The sequence below is a fragment of the Argopecten irradians genome, chromosome 2 (assembly GCF_041381155.1).
Source record: "Argopecten irradians isolate NY chromosome 2, Ai_NY, whole genome shotgun sequence".
Taxonomy (NCBI): Eukaryota; Metazoa; Mollusca; class Bivalvia; order Pectinida; family Pectinidae; genus Argopecten; species Argopecten irradians.
In genome coordinates this window covers 64371759-64389276 of record NC_091135.1, presented here as the reverse complement: position 1 = coordinate 64389276, position 17518 = coordinate 64371759, and the positions used below count along the sequence as shown (strand labels likewise).

The 17518-nt window shown below is 36.7% G+C and overlaps 1 protein-coding gene across 1 annotated transcript in view; it reads left to right on the top strand.

Moving 5' to 3' along the window:
• LOC138316216 (sodium- and chloride-dependent transporter XTRP3A-like) overlaps nucleotides 1-17518 on the top strand; it is a 69752-nt gene that overhangs the window by 38471 nt on the left and 13763 nt on the right. The window contains exons 4-6 of the mRNA XM_069257803.1: nucleotides 12975-13216; nucleotides 13731-13884; nucleotides 17237-17444. Coding sequence (XP_069113904.1) covers nucleotides 12975-13216; nucleotides 13731-13884; nucleotides 17237-17444 — 604 coding nt within the window. The remainder of the gene's footprint in view (nucleotides 1-12974; nucleotides 13217-13730; nucleotides 13885-17236; nucleotides 17445-17518) is intronic.

Genomic DNA, 17518 nt, shown 5'->3' with positions numbered 1-17518 from the left:
TACTTCTGGATCACATAACTTGAAAAACTTAAAACAGCTTTGATTTGGTGTAAATATTTTAAGGAGTGGCATGTACTGCAGTTTTAGGTTGGTTGATAACCACAAGTGCCCGGAGTCCTGTTTGCTTTACTTATATTTGTGGGTCCTGTTTGCTTTACTTATATTTGTGGGTCCTGTTTGCTTTACTTATATTTGTGGGTCCTGTTTGCTTAACTCTTGTTTTATACTCTGTTGCATGTAACAGCTATGGTTATTTGTGTGGGAGAATGGCGACATGTAACAGCTATGGTTATTTGTGTGGGAGAATGGCGACATGTAACAGCTATGGTTATATGTGTGGGAGAATGGCGACATGTAACAGCTATGGTTATTTGTGTGGGAGAATGGCGACATGTAACAGCTATGGTTATATGTGTGGGAGAATGGCGACATGTAACAGCTATGGTTATATGTGTGGGAGAATGGCGACATGTAACAGCTATGGTTATTTGTGTGGGAGAATGGCGACATGTAACAGCTATGGTTATTTGTGTGGGAGAATGGCGACATGTAACAGCTATGGTTATTTGTGTGGGAGAATGGCGACATGTAACAGCTATGGTTATTTGTGTGGGAGAATGGCGACATGTAACAGCTATGGTTATTTGTGTGGGAGAATGGCGACATGTAACAGCTATGGTTATTTGTGTGGGAGAATGGCGACATGTAACAGCTATGGTTATTTGTGTGGAGAATGGCGACATGGCTATGGTTATTTGTGTGGGAGAATGGCGACATGTAACAGCTATGGTTATTTGTGTGGGAGAATGGCGACATGTAACAGCTATGGTTATTTGTGTGGGAGAATGGCGACATGTAACAGCTATGGTTATTTGTGTGGGAGAATGGCGACATGTAACAGCTATGGTTATTTGTGTGGGAGAATGGCGACATGTAACAGCTATGGTTATTTGTGTGGGAGAATGGCTACATGTAACAGCTATGGTTATTTGTGTGGGAGAATGGCGACATGTAACAGCTATGGTTATTTGTGTGGGAGAATGGCGACATGTAACAGCTATGGTTATTTGTGTGGGAGAATGGCTACATGTAACAGCTATGGTTATTTGTGTGGGAGAATGGCGATATACTCTGTTACATGTAACAGCTATGGTTATATGTGTGGGAGAATGGGGAAGGGGACAGAAAATCAGAGTTCTTATAGAAAACCTCCACCTACATGTATATAGACTTTGTGACCAAAGTATACTGTTAAGACACCTTATTAACCTCTCAGCCAATTCAGCCCTTATCTGCTCTAGTACATTAAAGACATGTGAGTCTCATGAGAATAGTTTTCCATTTCTGGAACCTTTTTTCTATCAACAGCAAAATCGGTTTACTACAATACTTAAAAGCTACATACACATCGACCCATGGTCACCAATCCATTATAACTTATAAATAGTTACAATGTCATACAAATATACTCTATAGATCAATTCTATTTTATTGACAAGATTAATGGTGACGCCTTTGGAGAATCCATTCCAAAACCAAAATACCTTTGTCTTCCATTCATTGAGTATTGGCCCAGAGATTGTCTGATCTGGCACCTGGTGAGAATTATGATGAAATACTTGATACTGACCCTAGCAGACATTCCTAGTATGTAACCTGAGGTGTCTGTTGACAGGGGCACTGTTACAATAAAAGTTATTAGATTATAGGTATGGTGGTGTAAACACATATAGGGGTTAGTATATATGTAGGTTTTTAACAGTCAATGAATTTGTTTGGCAACTCGACTAGCCTTTTGAATTTAAAGTCTTGTTTCTTAAGCAAAGAAGAGATACATAAATACTGAAGTAAACAATTAAAAAAAAAAAATCTGTGTGAAAAGTTGAAAATGTGTATTGTAGCAGTTAGTATGACCTGACTTTGATACTGTTGACAAATAGTGGTGTGACACCAAGTGTCTATGGCCACAAATGCTTACAGAGTGCTACAACAAATTGTTAACCAGCAGTTATGATCAGGCCCAAAAAATAATATGTCTGTTAAGGGTTACCCGAACGACCCTATTTTTTTACCCCTGACCCTAATTTTTTTTCTCCACTTTTCTACAAAAAAAATAATTAAAAGTCTGGATTTTGATCTCAGACTCCGGTTCCGGCCATTATTTTAGAGTGAAAGACACTAAAAAAAAAAAAAAAATCATCCTGACATACCGAACCTATTTTTTTTGCCAATTGTAACCCAAAACAGACATACATTTTTTTCCTCATTAATTGATGGTCTGAGAGTTTGATAACACCCATTTATTGTGTTAGAATAAAATTTGGAGCAATGAACAATTTCACATTTGGAGCAATGAACAATTTCACATTTGGAGCAATGAACAATTTCACATTTGGAGTTTTCTAATGATAAGGTAGTGTAGTTCTGACTGCTGGATTGCCAGCCGTCAATCAAACCACTCCAGAAGTACCACATACGTTTGCTCGGACATGGAATGAGAGTGTGTAAGCATGAGATGTAGCTACTTATTGGCTGGCATTTGGTCATTTTCAACCCTGTCTTCAACATTCAATTCTCACTGGACATAGTAATCATTGATGTCTACTGATATAGGTGGTTTTGTTCAATTATCTAGATATATTCCTAGAAGTAATTTTATTGAAACAGTATTTTAGGAAACTTGGTCGCAGATTTCATGGCCAGATATTTTATGTGTCATTGAGTTGGTATGTAAAACCCAGTATAATTGTGCAGGTAAAAATTATTATAGATATGATCATCATTGTATAATGATGTCTTCCACTCTTATAGTGTTGTATGGGAGGAAGGGGGAGGGACAATGTTATTGCATAGTTGATGTAAATTGGGGTGAGGTAAAACGTGATGAGGTAAGTTTGTTTCGGGGATTCTGTATTTTGAGGTTCATGTATTTAAATAATGATGTAATCCAATATTGATTTAGAAGGTGATAATGAGTGACATGCAGGTAATTAGGGGATATTAATGTACATTATGTGGAGGTGTTTGTGTAATTGATGGGTGGAGAGACTGTAGATAGCATGGAGCCCCTGCACTGATTATAAACTCACCGCTGCGCAGTACCATCTGCCCCTGGTTGCATCAGCTTGTATATTCTAAGCCCCAGACTGGTGCTCCTTGTGTTATTCTAGTGTATATAAGTCAATATCCTGTGTTTGGAGGTGATCATGGAATGTTTTATCAGCATGTTGCCAATTATTGACCTGCTAAGAGAAAACCATTGTTTTATTAACCATTTGTCTGTTTTCAGTAAAGAGAATACATGTACTGTTGTTTCATTAACAGTTTTAACTGAACTGCTTAGCTTATACCATTGTTTTATCAACCTTTTACCAAATTATCAACCTGCTAGCTTTTATATCATACTTACCAACTTTCCTGATTCTATAACATACAGACTTGACCAATTTCCTTTCTAATACTTATACATTACTTAATAAGTATAGGTTTTTGGTTTATGTTACATCCTATTATCAGTCTGTGTTATTTAGTAAAGATATACCATGCATGTTTGGGAGATGGGGAAACCCAGAGCACCAGAAGAAAAACCACATATGAAGTCCTGATCAGTACCTGGCAAATGCGTCATATGAGTTTCCAACTTGCAACCAAGAGGTGGATGGCTATTGGTAATATGTCAGAATGCCTTAATCTCATGGCTTTTGCATGCAACCCCTCTTAATAGATACAAAGTCTCATTTTGTTTCTCCTGTAGTAGCTGAAGGCTTGTGCATGCAGCCGCTCCTAATAGATACAAAGTCTCATTTTGTTTCTTCTGTAGCAGCTGAAGGCTAGCTCCATGATCGTTTCTCCTGTAGTAGCTGGTGGCTAGCTCCCAGATCAACATAGCTCTTTAGGAGTGTAAAGTGTGAGAGTTAGTATTCAAGTCCTAATATACTGTTATGTGCAATATAGACATCAAAATGGGTTTGAAGGATTAGTTTTCAAAATGCTTCATGGAGAACTCTGGATGTATTAAACTTAGCTGCATGGATAACACTAATCAGTGACTAGGGAGGCAAATTGTTCTGATTGCTGAGCTCACTAGCAGCAGACATGAATTATTCTTCATCAGATCTGACATGACTAATTAGCACCACCTGGTCAGAAAAAGCCTTGTGTAAACTCCATTATACTGCTGTTCCTTAGTTCTCAGTTAAAGTCTCGGCCATTTACTGGTCAGCTGCTGGTGACCAAATGGGTCCTTACTCTTACACTATAATGTCAGACATGTTCAACCTCTAGTGTGATACGTAGGGGTCTAAAGGAAGGAAGACCAGGCCAACTATTGGTGGCCACAGCTCTGTTTGGACTTGGGATAGCATTTGTCTAGAATTCCGAGACCTCAGTGTACTGTAGTTGCTATGTTTGACACGTTTTCCGTTACAATGATATGATAACTGCTCACAAGTATTTATGGTAGAACATCTAACCACTAGGGGAGGGGTAGTGGTTGAGGTGTCTGACAATTTACGTTATAGCCTTTATATTTTGTGTTTGAGACCATTGTTGGTTGAGCTGTTGCCAGGTATTCAATGTAGTTTTTCTTGGGAAACTCTGGCTTTTCTCTACAGTGACATGGCAGTAAACAAAGCATGAAACAAAACAAAGCACAGCATACAACTAGACTTAGGACGTTCCTTGTTGCTGGAAGTAGTTGGATGACATTATTTTGTTTTCTATATTATCAGTATGTTTAAATGTGATAACCTTAAAGTTTCTAAGAATTTCTGTGGAAAAAACCCACAAAAGTACAGTGACCTTGTAAACACAAAATATTCCACTAAATGTGTGTTATAAGTAGGTTAAGAAGTAAACAATTTACATAATCCACAGACAACATCTCGTTGTAGGGTATTAGAGGGTTATATACCTCCATCTGTCGCATGTCAACACACAATGTTATAAGGACATGTCCATCGATCAATGGTTAATCTATCACCACCAACATCTGTCTATCAATGGACTTTCTGTTCACTTGATGAGAGGTATGTCAGCCTTATAACCATCAAACACAGTATAAATTTGATGTGGATTAAACCTAGAGGGAAACAAAGACAAAATACCTATAAAGGTTAACATTACACCGACCCCAGTACAGATACATGTATTGTTTACACCGACCCCAGTACAGATACATGTATTGTTTACACCGACCCCAGTACAGATACATGTATTGTTTACACTGACCCCAGTACAGATAATGTATTGTTTACACCGACCCCAGTACAGATAATGTATTGTTTACACCGACCCCAGTACAGATACATGTACTGTTTACACCGACCCCAGTACAGATACATGTATTGTTTACACCGACCCCAGTACAGATACATGTATTGTTTACACCGACCCCAGTACAGATACATGTATTGTTTACACCGACCCCAGTACAGATACATGTACTGTTTACACCAACCCCAGTACAGACACATGTATTGTTTACACCGACCCCAGTACAGATACATGTATTGTTTACACCGACCCCAGCACAGATACATGTACTGTTTACACCGACCCCAGTACAGATACATGTACTGTTTACACCGACCCCAGCACAGATACATGTATTGTTTACCTGACCCCAGTACAGATAATGTATTGTTTACACCGACCCCAGTACAGATAATGTATTGTTTACACCGACCCCAGTACAGATAATGTATTGTTTCACCAACCCCAGTACAGATACATGTATTGTTTACACCGACCCCAGTACAGATACATGTACTGTTTACACCAACCCCAGTACAGACACATGTATTGTTTACACCGACCCCAGTACAGATACATGTACTGTTTACACCGACCCCAGCACAGATACATGTATTGTTTACCTGACCCCAGCACAGATACATGTATTGTTTACACCGACCCCAGTACAGACACATGTATTGTTTACACCGACCCCAGTACAGATACATGTACTGTTTACACCGACCCCAGCACAGATACATGTATTGTTTACCTGACCCCAGTACAGACACATGTATTGTTTACCTGACCCCAGTACAGATACATGTACTGTTTACACCGACCCCAGCACAGATACATGTATTGTTTACCTGACCCCAGTACAGACACATGTATTGTTTACCTGACCCCAGCACAGATACATGTATTGTTTACACCGACCCCAGTACAGATACATGTACTGTTTACACCGACCCCAGTACAGATACATGTACTGTTTACACCAACCCCAGTACAGATACATGTATTGTTTACACCGACCCCAGTACAGACACATGTATTGTTTACACCGACCCCAGTACAGATACATGTACTGTTTACACCGACCCCAGCACAGATACATGTATTGTTTACCTGACCCCAGTACAGACACATGTATTGTTTACCTGACCCCAGCACAGATACATGTATTTGATTATTTTGTCATTATCTCACAATTTGTCATACAAGTATACATAAAACATTGTACTACAAAAGTCATCCTATTATGGTACTATTACAGTATACTTATACGGAAAGGTTTTGTCACTCCCAGTATGCTCAGCTTAGCTAAAGAGATCTGTGCCATGTAAGGGTGATCATTTGTTTCGTTCCCCCTCCAACACAATCCTCAGTTTTAAGCACCTGATCTATCATCTCTAGTGCTGGTATGTTAATGGCTGCTGAATGAAAATTCATGAATGGAAAAGATAGTACCAACGATAACATACACAGTTTTCATGAGGGTTCATAAAAAAGTCATTTGAGAAGCTTCTTTGTTTAAGAGGATTTTGATGATAAATCATTAAAATTAGATGTATCATAAAAGTATTGTATGTCCGTGTGGTTGGGTCAAATACTTGATATCCATTTGGACAATTAGTTGTTGTCATCAATTTATCTCTAATTTAATTTGGAAGCTGTGTATTACTGTATCAACTTATGTATGATTTTGCTGCTTATGGTTTGAATAGATTCAGAATTTGAGGTACATGTACCAGGTAAATCCTTTTCAGTTATTTCTTTTTAGAAAGGGGAAGTAACTTGTGTAATACATTGTCCATAAAATGGAAGGTAACTGGGAATACATATTACTAAATGATAAGTACAGGGTTACTATGGTTAGATAACTAACATGGTAAGATCACTAGAGAAGGGGAAGTAATTCTAGGGAAGGGGACATAATTATAAGAAAGGAGGTAATTCTAGGGAAGGAGAGGTAGATCTAGGAAAGAGGAGTAATTCTAGGGAAGGAGATGTAGTTCTTGTGTAGGGGAGGTAAATCTAGGGAAGGATGGACTGTAATTCTTGGGAAGGGGAGGTAGTTCTAGGAATAGGGAAGTAATTCTAGTGAAAGGGAAGTTATTATAGGGAAGGGTGGACAGTAATTCTTGGGAAGGGGAGGTAGTTCTAGGAATAGGAATGTGATTCTAGTTAAAGGGAGGTTATTATAGGGAAGGGTAACTGACACTAAAAGATCATTAATGAAAATTCACCTGGGGAAAATTAAGTAATAGAAATTTAGAAGAACAAGAAAAATACACATTCCATCGAGGGCCCGACCAGAACCCAGGTCTCTGGTGAAAAAAAAAAAAAAAAAAACTGTAGCTCTACCAACTGAGCCAAAGAGTAAGTTGTCATCAGACAGGACGCACTATAGCAGTGGTGTAGGAAGATGAAACGTAATGGGGGGGCAAAGGTCCTCAATATTTTGTAACACCTTCAGGAGGAGATAATTCAACTCCCAACCATATATGCTTTATGTACATTTTTCATATATCATTAAATTTAATCATTGTACACATATATAGACAGTGGGTCGCTGAAAGGAAATTAAAGAATACGCAAATTGGCCAAATTAGCGTGTGAGCGTCGAAGGCGCAAGATTTTGGTATTGTAGGGGTCTGAGGGTAACCCCTGGGAAAAATATTGTAATTTAGAATGGCTGAGATGAGTTTTACAATGTATTTTGATGATTTTGCGAGCGCGATATTTGGGTGTTTGGGGGGTCCGGGGCTTTCCCCAGGGCAAAATATTACAATTTATAATAGCTTAAATGAGTTTTGATGAATTTGCGAGCGCCCGAAAGCGCGAAAGGTGGTGTCCCCGGGGAAAAAATTACAATTTAGAATGGCTGAGATGAGTTTTAGGATGTATTTTAATGAATATAAAGCGTTCTTAACATGGTAATTTTTCGATTTAAAGCTACCTGCAATTAGAAATGATAATTGTGTCGTCAAAAAAAAATTATGCAACCCTACTCGATCTGAATATACCGGCTTCACACCATCGGCACATTGTTGTGTAACATAAAAAAATGAATTAATTGTCTCGCTAAGACATATAAACAAATTGATCTTTTAAGAGACATTTTTTAAATAGTACATAGAATCCCTAGATGGACATTTTTAGTCTAGTTCATGTGTATTGAATTTTTACTATTTGAGGTTTGACATTATATGCTTGAACGTTTTAGGAAATGCGCCGCGCAGCGGAAAATTTTCTAAAATGGAGTAGGAGGACCTTTTTTCTTTGAAATAAGCATTTTTAGAAAATTTCAGTTGCCGAAAATGGGGGGGGGGGGGGGGCAAAACATGTTTGCCCCCCCCCCCCCCCCCCTCCTGGGGAACGGGGGGGGGGGGGGGGGGGGGAGCAGTTGCCCCTGCTATAGTATAAATTCAATCTCCAGGTTGACATGTACCCCCAACACTACCTTGCTGTAGTTCATAATGCCACACAACCTTTGTATGTTTTATGTATTCTGAATCCTCTACCTATATTTACTTTCTTCTCAGTTTACATTTGTCTGTTTAAACAGACCACAGTGTCTACTATATGGGTATCTGAGGAGAACACCAGTACTAAGTGTATGTGACTTTGTACATCCAACAACTGGATGTACATATTCTAAATAACCTGTTAATGGAGCTGTAATGTACACTACAGTAAATATCCTAAATAACCTGTAAATGGAGCTGTAATGTACACTACAGTAAATATCCTAAATAACCTGTAAATGGAGCTGTAATGTACACTACAGTAAATATCCTAAATAACCTGTAAATGGAGCTGTAATGTACACTACAGTAAATATCCTAAATAACCTGTTAATGGAGCTGTAATCTACACAACAGTAAATACCCTAAATAACCTGTAAATGGAGCTGTAATTTACACTGCAGTAAATATCCTAAATAACCTGTAAATGGAGCTATAATGTACACTACAGTATATATCCTAAATAACCTGTAAATGGAGCTGTAATGTACACTACAGTAAATATCCTAAATAACCTGTAAATGGAGCTGTAATGTACACTACAGTATATATCCTAAATAACATGTAAATGGAGCTGTAATGTACACTACAGTAAATGTCCTGAATAACCTGTAAATGGAGCTGTAATGTACACTACAGTAAATATCCTAAATAACCTGTAAATGGAGCTGTAATGTACACTACAGTAAATATCCTAAATAACCTGTAAATGGACCTCTCATGAATGCTACAGTAAATATCCTAAATATCCTGTAAATGGAGCTGTGTACACTACAGTTAATATCCTAAATAACCTGTAAATGGAGCTGTGATGTACACTACAGTAAATATCCAAAATAACCTGTAAATGGAGCTGTATGTAAATGGAGCTGTAATGTAAACTACACCAGTATATATCCTAAATAACCTGTAAATGGAGCTGTAATGTACACTACAGTAAATATCCTAAATAACCTGTAAATGGAGCTGTAATGTACACTACAGTAAATATCCTAAATAACCTGTAAATGGAGCTGTAATGTACACTACAGTAAATATCCTAAATAACCTGTAAATGGAGCTGTAATGTACACTACAGTAAATATTCTAAATAACCTGTAAATGGAGCTGTAATGTACACTACAGTAAATATCCTAAATAACCTGTAAATGGAGCTGTAATGTACACTACAGTAAATATTCTAAATAACCTGTTAATGGAGCTGTAATGTACACTACAGTAAATATTCTAAATAACCTGTAAATGGAGCTGTAATGTACACTACAGTAAATATCCTAAATAACCTGTAAATGGAGCTGTAATGTACACTACAGTAAATATCCTAAATAACCTGTAAATGGAGCTGTAATGTACACTACAGTAAATATTCTAAATAACCTGTAAATGGAGCTGTAATGTACACTACAGTAAATATCCTAAATAACCTGTAAATGGAGCTGTAATGTACACTACAGTAAATATCCTAAATAACCTGTAAATGGAGCTGTAATGTACACTACAGTAAATATCCTAAATAACCTGTAAATGGAGCTGTAATGTACACAACAGTAAATATCCTAAATAACCTGTAAATGGAGCTGTACATGTACATATCCTAAATAACCTGTAAATGGAGCTGTAAACTACGTAAATATCCTAAATAACCTGTAAATGGAGCTGTAATGTACACTACAGTAAATATCCTAAATAACCTGTAAATGGAGCTAATGTACACTACAGTAAATATCAAATAACCTGTAAATGGAGCGTACACTACAGTAAATATCCTAAATAACCTGTAAATGGAGCTGTAATTGTACACTACAGTAAATATTCCTAAATAACCTGTAAATGGAGCTGTAATGTACACTACAGTAAATATTCTAAATAACCTGTAAATGGAGCTGTAATGTACACTACAGTAAATATCCTAAATAACCTGTAAATGGAGCTGTAATGTACACTACAGTAAATATCCTAAATAACCTGTAAATGGAGCTGTAATGTACACTACAGTAAATATCTAAATAACCTGTAAATGGAGCTGTAATGTACACTACAGTAAATATCCTAAATAACCTGTAAATGGAGCTGTAATGTACACTACAGTAAATATCCTAAATAACCTGTAAATGGAGCTGTATTGTACACTACAGTAAATAACCTAAATATCCTATAAATGGAGCTGTAATGAACGCAACAGTAAATATCCTAAATAACCTGTAAATGGAGCTGTAATGTACACTACAGTAAATATCCTAAATAACCTGTAAATGGAGCTGTAATGTACACTACAGTAAATATCCTAAATAACCTGTAAATGGAGCTGTAATGTACACTACAGTAAATATCCTAAATAACCTGTAAATGGAGCTGTAATGTACACTACAGTAAATATCCTAAATATCCTGTAAATGGAGCTGTAATGTACACTACAGTAAATATCCTAAATAACCTGTAAATGGAGCTGTAATGTACGCAACAGTAAATATCCTAAATAACCTGTAAATGGAGCAATAATGTACGCAACAGTAAATATCCTAAATATCCTGTAAATGGAGCTGTAATGTACGCAACAGTAAATATCCTAAATAACCTGTAAATGGAGCTGTAATGTACACTACAGTAAATATCCTAAATAACCTGTAAATGGAGTTGTAATGTACGCAACAGTATATATCCTGAATAACCTGTAAATGGAGCTGTAATGTACACTACAGTAAATATCCTAAATAACCTGTAAATGGAGTTGTAATGTACGCAACAGTAAATATCCTAAATAACCTGTAAATGGAGCTGTAATGTACACTACAGTAAATATCCTAAATATCCTGTAAATGGAGCTGTAATGTACACTACAGTAAATATCCTAAATATCCTGTAAATGGAGCTGTAATGTACGCAACAGTAAATATCCTAAATAACCTGTAAATGGAGCTGTAATGTACGCAACAGTATATATCCTAAATAACCTGTAAATGGAGCTGTAATGTACACTACAGTAAATATCCTAAATAACCTGTAAATGGAGCAATAATGTACGCAACAGTAAATATCCTAAATAACCTGTAAATGGAGCTGTAATGTACGCAACAGTAAATATCCTAAATAACCTGTAAATGGAGCAATAATGTACGCAACAGTTAGTATCCTAAATATCCTGTAAATGGAGCTGTAATGTACACTACAGTAAATATCCTAAATAACCTGTAAATGGAGCTGTAATGTACGCAACAGTAAATATCCTAAATAACCTGTAAATGGAGCAATAATGTACGCAACAGTTAGTATCCTAAATATCCTGTAAATGGAGCTGTAATGTACGCAACAGTTAATATCCTAAATAACCTGTAAATGGAGCTGTAATGTACAGTACAGTAAATATCCTAAATAACCTGTAAATGGAGCTGTAATGTACGCAACAGTAAATATCCTAAATAACCTGTAAATGGAGCTGTAATGTACACTACAGTAAATATCCTAAATAACCTGTAAATGGAACCCATCTTGGACCGTCTAGTGGATCCTTATGAACATTTGAATAGTATCCTGTATTTCTATCTGTAGATGGACCGTCTAGCAGATCCTTATGAACATTTGTACAGTATCCTGTATTTCTATCTGTAGATGGACTGGCTAGCAGATCCTTATGAACATTTGAACAGTATCCTGTATTTCTATCTGTAGATGGACTGGCTAGCAGATCCTTATGAACATTTGTACAGTATCCTGTATTTCTATCTGTAGATGGACAGTCTAGCGGATCCTTATGAACATTTGTACAGTATCCTTTATTTCTATCTGTAGATGGACAGTCTAGCAGATCCTTTTGAACATTTGTACAGTATCCTTTATTTCTATCTGTAGATGGACAGTCTAGGAGATCCTTATGAACATTTGTACAGTATCCTTTATTTCTATCTGTAGATGGACCGTCTAGCAGATCCTTATGAACATTTGTACAGTATCCTTTATTTCTATCTGTAGATGGACCGACTAGCAGATTCTTATGAACATTTGTACAGTATCCTGTATTTCTATCTGTAGATGAACTGGCTAGCAGATCCTTATGAACATTTGTACAGTATCTTTTATTTCTATCTGTAGATGGACAGTCTAGCAGATCCTTATGAACATTTGTACAGTATCCTTTATTTCTATCTGTAGATGGACAGTCTAGCAGATCCTTATGAACATTTGTACAGTATTCTTTATTTCTATCTGTAGATGGACCGACTAGCAGATCCTCAGGTTTGGCTAGATGCAGCCACTCAGATTTTCTACTCTTTTGGACTTGGCTTTGGTGGACTGATTGCATTCTCCAGCTACAACCCCCGGAACAACAACTGTGAACGAGATGCCATTATTGTTTCCCTTACCAACTGGTTCACCGCCATCTTGGCTTCCACTGTTATCTTTTCTGTACTTGGCTTCAAGGCTACGACTATGTATGAAAACTGTGTGGAAAGGTTGGTATTAAATAGATCAGTTTGAAATACTTTAAAGGTCTTCTAATGAAGAAGGATGTTATATTTGTACTTGTTCCTGCAGTTCTTGATTTCCAACTGAAGATATCTTGACATAGCATATCAGTCTTTGTATCTGCCATTGTGAATTTAAGGCGAGTAAATATTTTTGTTCTTAAAATTAAATCTGTAGTTACTATGGAGAGTTCTTTCAAAAAATTTGCACAAGTGGAGAAACTTTGTGAAATTATTTGTGTAATAAGTGAGTTAGTTCATAATTAAAATGTTGCGTCATGCGATTAGATTATTTTTGCATGGTGATAAGGGAGACCACTCATATGAAGTTGAAGTGTGCTTATTGATATTCAGGAATCTCTAGAAAATATAAAATTGCTATCAAGATCAAATTAAGATGTGTGAGTGAAAGATTAGAGTATACAAAGTTAATTGTATAGTTAAACATCATTGATAAAACTAGCCTACCATAGTAACAAATCTATTCTATTCTCCGTTTCAGGAATATGGAGAAATTAATAGAAATATACCCAGAATGGAATACAACAACATTGACTATGGAAGTGTATAAAACTACGTTTGAAAACAATGAGACTCTAATGAATTCCTCACTGGCCCATTTCCGATATTGTAACTTCCATGATGATTTAGATAAAGTGAGTACTTCAAATCTCTACATCTATTTATAAAAAATGAATCCCTTCTAAAGACAACAGGGAATACTATAGTGAGACCTATGGTCAGAACAGAACCTGGCAGCTGTCACATGTGCGATTTGAACTAAGAGGGACAGTGCTAGTGGTAAGATGTGGGATCACCTTGGTAACCTCTCTAGGAGTGTGGAGGATATAAGGGGGTGACAGAATAATGTCAGTATGTATATCTGCCATACAGACTATGGTGTTGCATCATCTTACTTTACGCTCTGGTTATTTATATCTCGTCTTCACTATCTGTTCCAAACTCAACTATATTTAGACATCGGCATGTCATTCTTTCGTCATATTTACGACAGTTCTCTGTTTCATGGTTTTGTTTGACAGATCAATTTGTAATCTGTCTGTGTTGAGAGTTACAGTTTCATTCATGCCTCCTACATCATCTCAGACAATAGTCATCTGTGTCACGACATGCAGAATCCTTTCTCTATATTAGATCGGTATGCAGAACCTATTTATAGTTAGTTATATACACACGGAAATACCTAGTCAATGACAGTGAGAATTAACAATTGAAGTTAAAATTCATGATCTTGCAATTAGTGGAATCTCGGGTAAAAACCATGAAGTTTTAATAAGGTAACTTTATAGATGTGTTAATTATGGTAATTACGTGCCTATTTATAACTGTAAACAATTCATGTTTTGTGATATCAATGCTAGCCATGTCATTAATGACTAAGGAATGATATTCAAGTCCAGTTATACTAATTAAATATTAAACTTAGGAACTTCTACATGAGTTGAGGGGGATATTTCATAGATAAAAATACATTTCAAACTTAAAGTTTGCAGATATTCATATTTAGTATGTTACTCGAAACCCTTTCAAGGAGAGTATCATACTCAATACCGTTGACAAGCGAAGTTTACTCGAACCTGACTTTTATAAATACTGACTTGCACAACATCTTGTATGATCAGATGACATCAATTGCGTCATACCACGGTACTCCAATACCATTAGTAACCCTGATTTTATTGACTCTCTGCTCCACCTTACAATTTTACTTTGTTGTTTATAGAAATGTTACACTCCTCTGAATTTCAATATGAATTGTTAACTGCCAGGATATGCTGGCTGATAGGTAAAGGTACCATTATAGTCCTACCCTGAATACAGATACCTACTGTAGGTAAAGGTACCATTATAGTCCTACCCTGAATACGAATACAGATACCTATTATAGTCCTACCCTGAATACAGATACCTACTATAGGTAAAGGTATCATTATAGTCCTACCCTGAATACAGATACCTACTATAGGTAAAGGTATCATTATAGTCCTACCCTGAATACAGATACCTACTATAGGTAAAGGTATCATTATAGTCCTACCCTGAATACAGATACCTACTATAGGTAAAGGTATCATTATAGTCCTACCCTGAATACAGATACCTACTATAGGTAAATGTATCATTATAGTCCTACCCTGAATACAGATACCTACTGTAGGTAAAGGTACCATTATAGTCCTACCCTGAATACAGATACCTACTATAGGTAAATGTATCATTATAGTCCTACCCTGAATACAGATACCTACTATAGGTAAAGGTATCATTATAGTCCTACCCTGAATACAGATACCTACTATAGGTTAAGGTATCATTATAGTCCTACCCTGAATACAGATACCTACTAAGGTAAATATCATTATAGTCCTACCCTGAATACAGATACCTACTATAGGTAAAGGTATCATTATAGTCCTACCCTGAATACAGATACCTACTATAGGTTAAGGTATCATTATAGTCCTACCCTGAATACAGATACCTACTATAGGTAAAGGTATCATTATAGTCTACCTGAATACAGATACCTACTTAGGTATAGTCCTACCCTGAATACAGATACCTACTATATAGGTAAAGGTATCATTATAGTCCTAACCTGAATACAGATACTCTACTATAGGTTAAGGTATCATTATAGTCCTACCCTGAATACAGATACCTACTATAGGTAAAGGTATCATTATAGTCCTAACCTGAATACAGATACCTACTATAGGTTAAGGTATCATTATAGTCCTACCCTGAATACAGATACCTACTATAGGTTAAGGTATCATTATAGTCCTAACCTGAATACAGATACCTACTATAGGTAAAGGTATCATTATAGTCCTACCCTGAATACAGATACCTACTATAGGTTAAGGTATTATTTAAGAGGTACAGGGAGCTGACTATATATACGGAAAAAAAAAAAAAAAAAAAGCCTAATAATATAGGCAGGTTTAGCAGACTAGTTACACACGTCTGTAAGTCAGAAAGCAAAGACTTGTAGAAAATGTCATTAAAAACACACATTATACAAAATAACAATTATGTAAGTTCCTAAAATGTTCACAACTATTTTCTATCATAGTTTTTTTTTATGCCAAGAACGTAGATAATATTGATTCTTGGTTAGGCAATTTGCCGTATGTCAGATCAAGAGTGGGATACGTTTGTTTGTTTGTTTGTTTGATTTATTAACGTCCTATTAACAGCTATGGTCATGTAAGGACGGCCTCCTATGTATGCGGTGTGTTGCGTGCATGTTGTGCGAGGTGAGTGTACTGGGAGACTGCGGTATGTTCGTGTTGTGTCTTCTTGTATAGTGGAACTGTTGCCCTTTTTATAGTGCTATATCACTGAAGCATGCCGCCGAAGACACCAAGCAACACACCCCACCCGGTCACATTATACTGACAACGGGCGAACCAGTCGTCCCACTCCCTGTATGCTGTATGGGATACGTAGCTATATGCATACATAGTATACAATTAACTATGGCTTTAGGTTTCGTATTTTGAAAAAGACGTACGTTTATTTATCATTCTTACCTAATGATATATAAATACCTATAAAACAAAACAAACAAAGTATTAATTATAATACACGTATATTACATAAAAGCCTGTCATTGATTACAAGGTCAAGGGGAGTAACTCGTACGTGACAATTTAATTGACTAAGAGCACGGAATTCGCAAATCCAGAACGAAGGTGTCCGGTATATAGAGGGTCCACTGTATTAATAATACCATTTAGTGAAATATAGTAAGAGATAAATAAACAGTTTTTCTTTAGGTATGAGACAGGGTAGATGTCAACCTTTTAGGGCAAGATTCTTAACCTGTCAAACAAGTGGCTTAAGAATCTCATCCCTCCGGCTGAGATTCCCCTGTCTCATCCCCAAAGGGGGGGGGGGAATTTTATTAGTCCTCCACCTCTTTGCAGCACAAATATATTGATTTCCTGGATGTTAGAAGTATTCACTCTGGTATTTCAGGCAGCAGAAGGAACAGGTTTGGCGTTTATTGTATTTACCCAGGCCATTAATGAATTTGGACCGTCTGCTCCGTTCTGGTCCATCATTTTCTTCCTCATGCTCCTGTCCCTCGGGATCGGCAGTGAGTTTGGAACGCTGGAGGGTGTAACAACATGTATCTACGATCTGGAAAGTCATCCCTGGCTCAAGAAAAAATGGCTCGTCTCTGGTACGTAACAATAGCCTGGAGGTACTGCTGGTAAATCACTTACACACTAGTCTGGGCTATATATAAAGTTACTT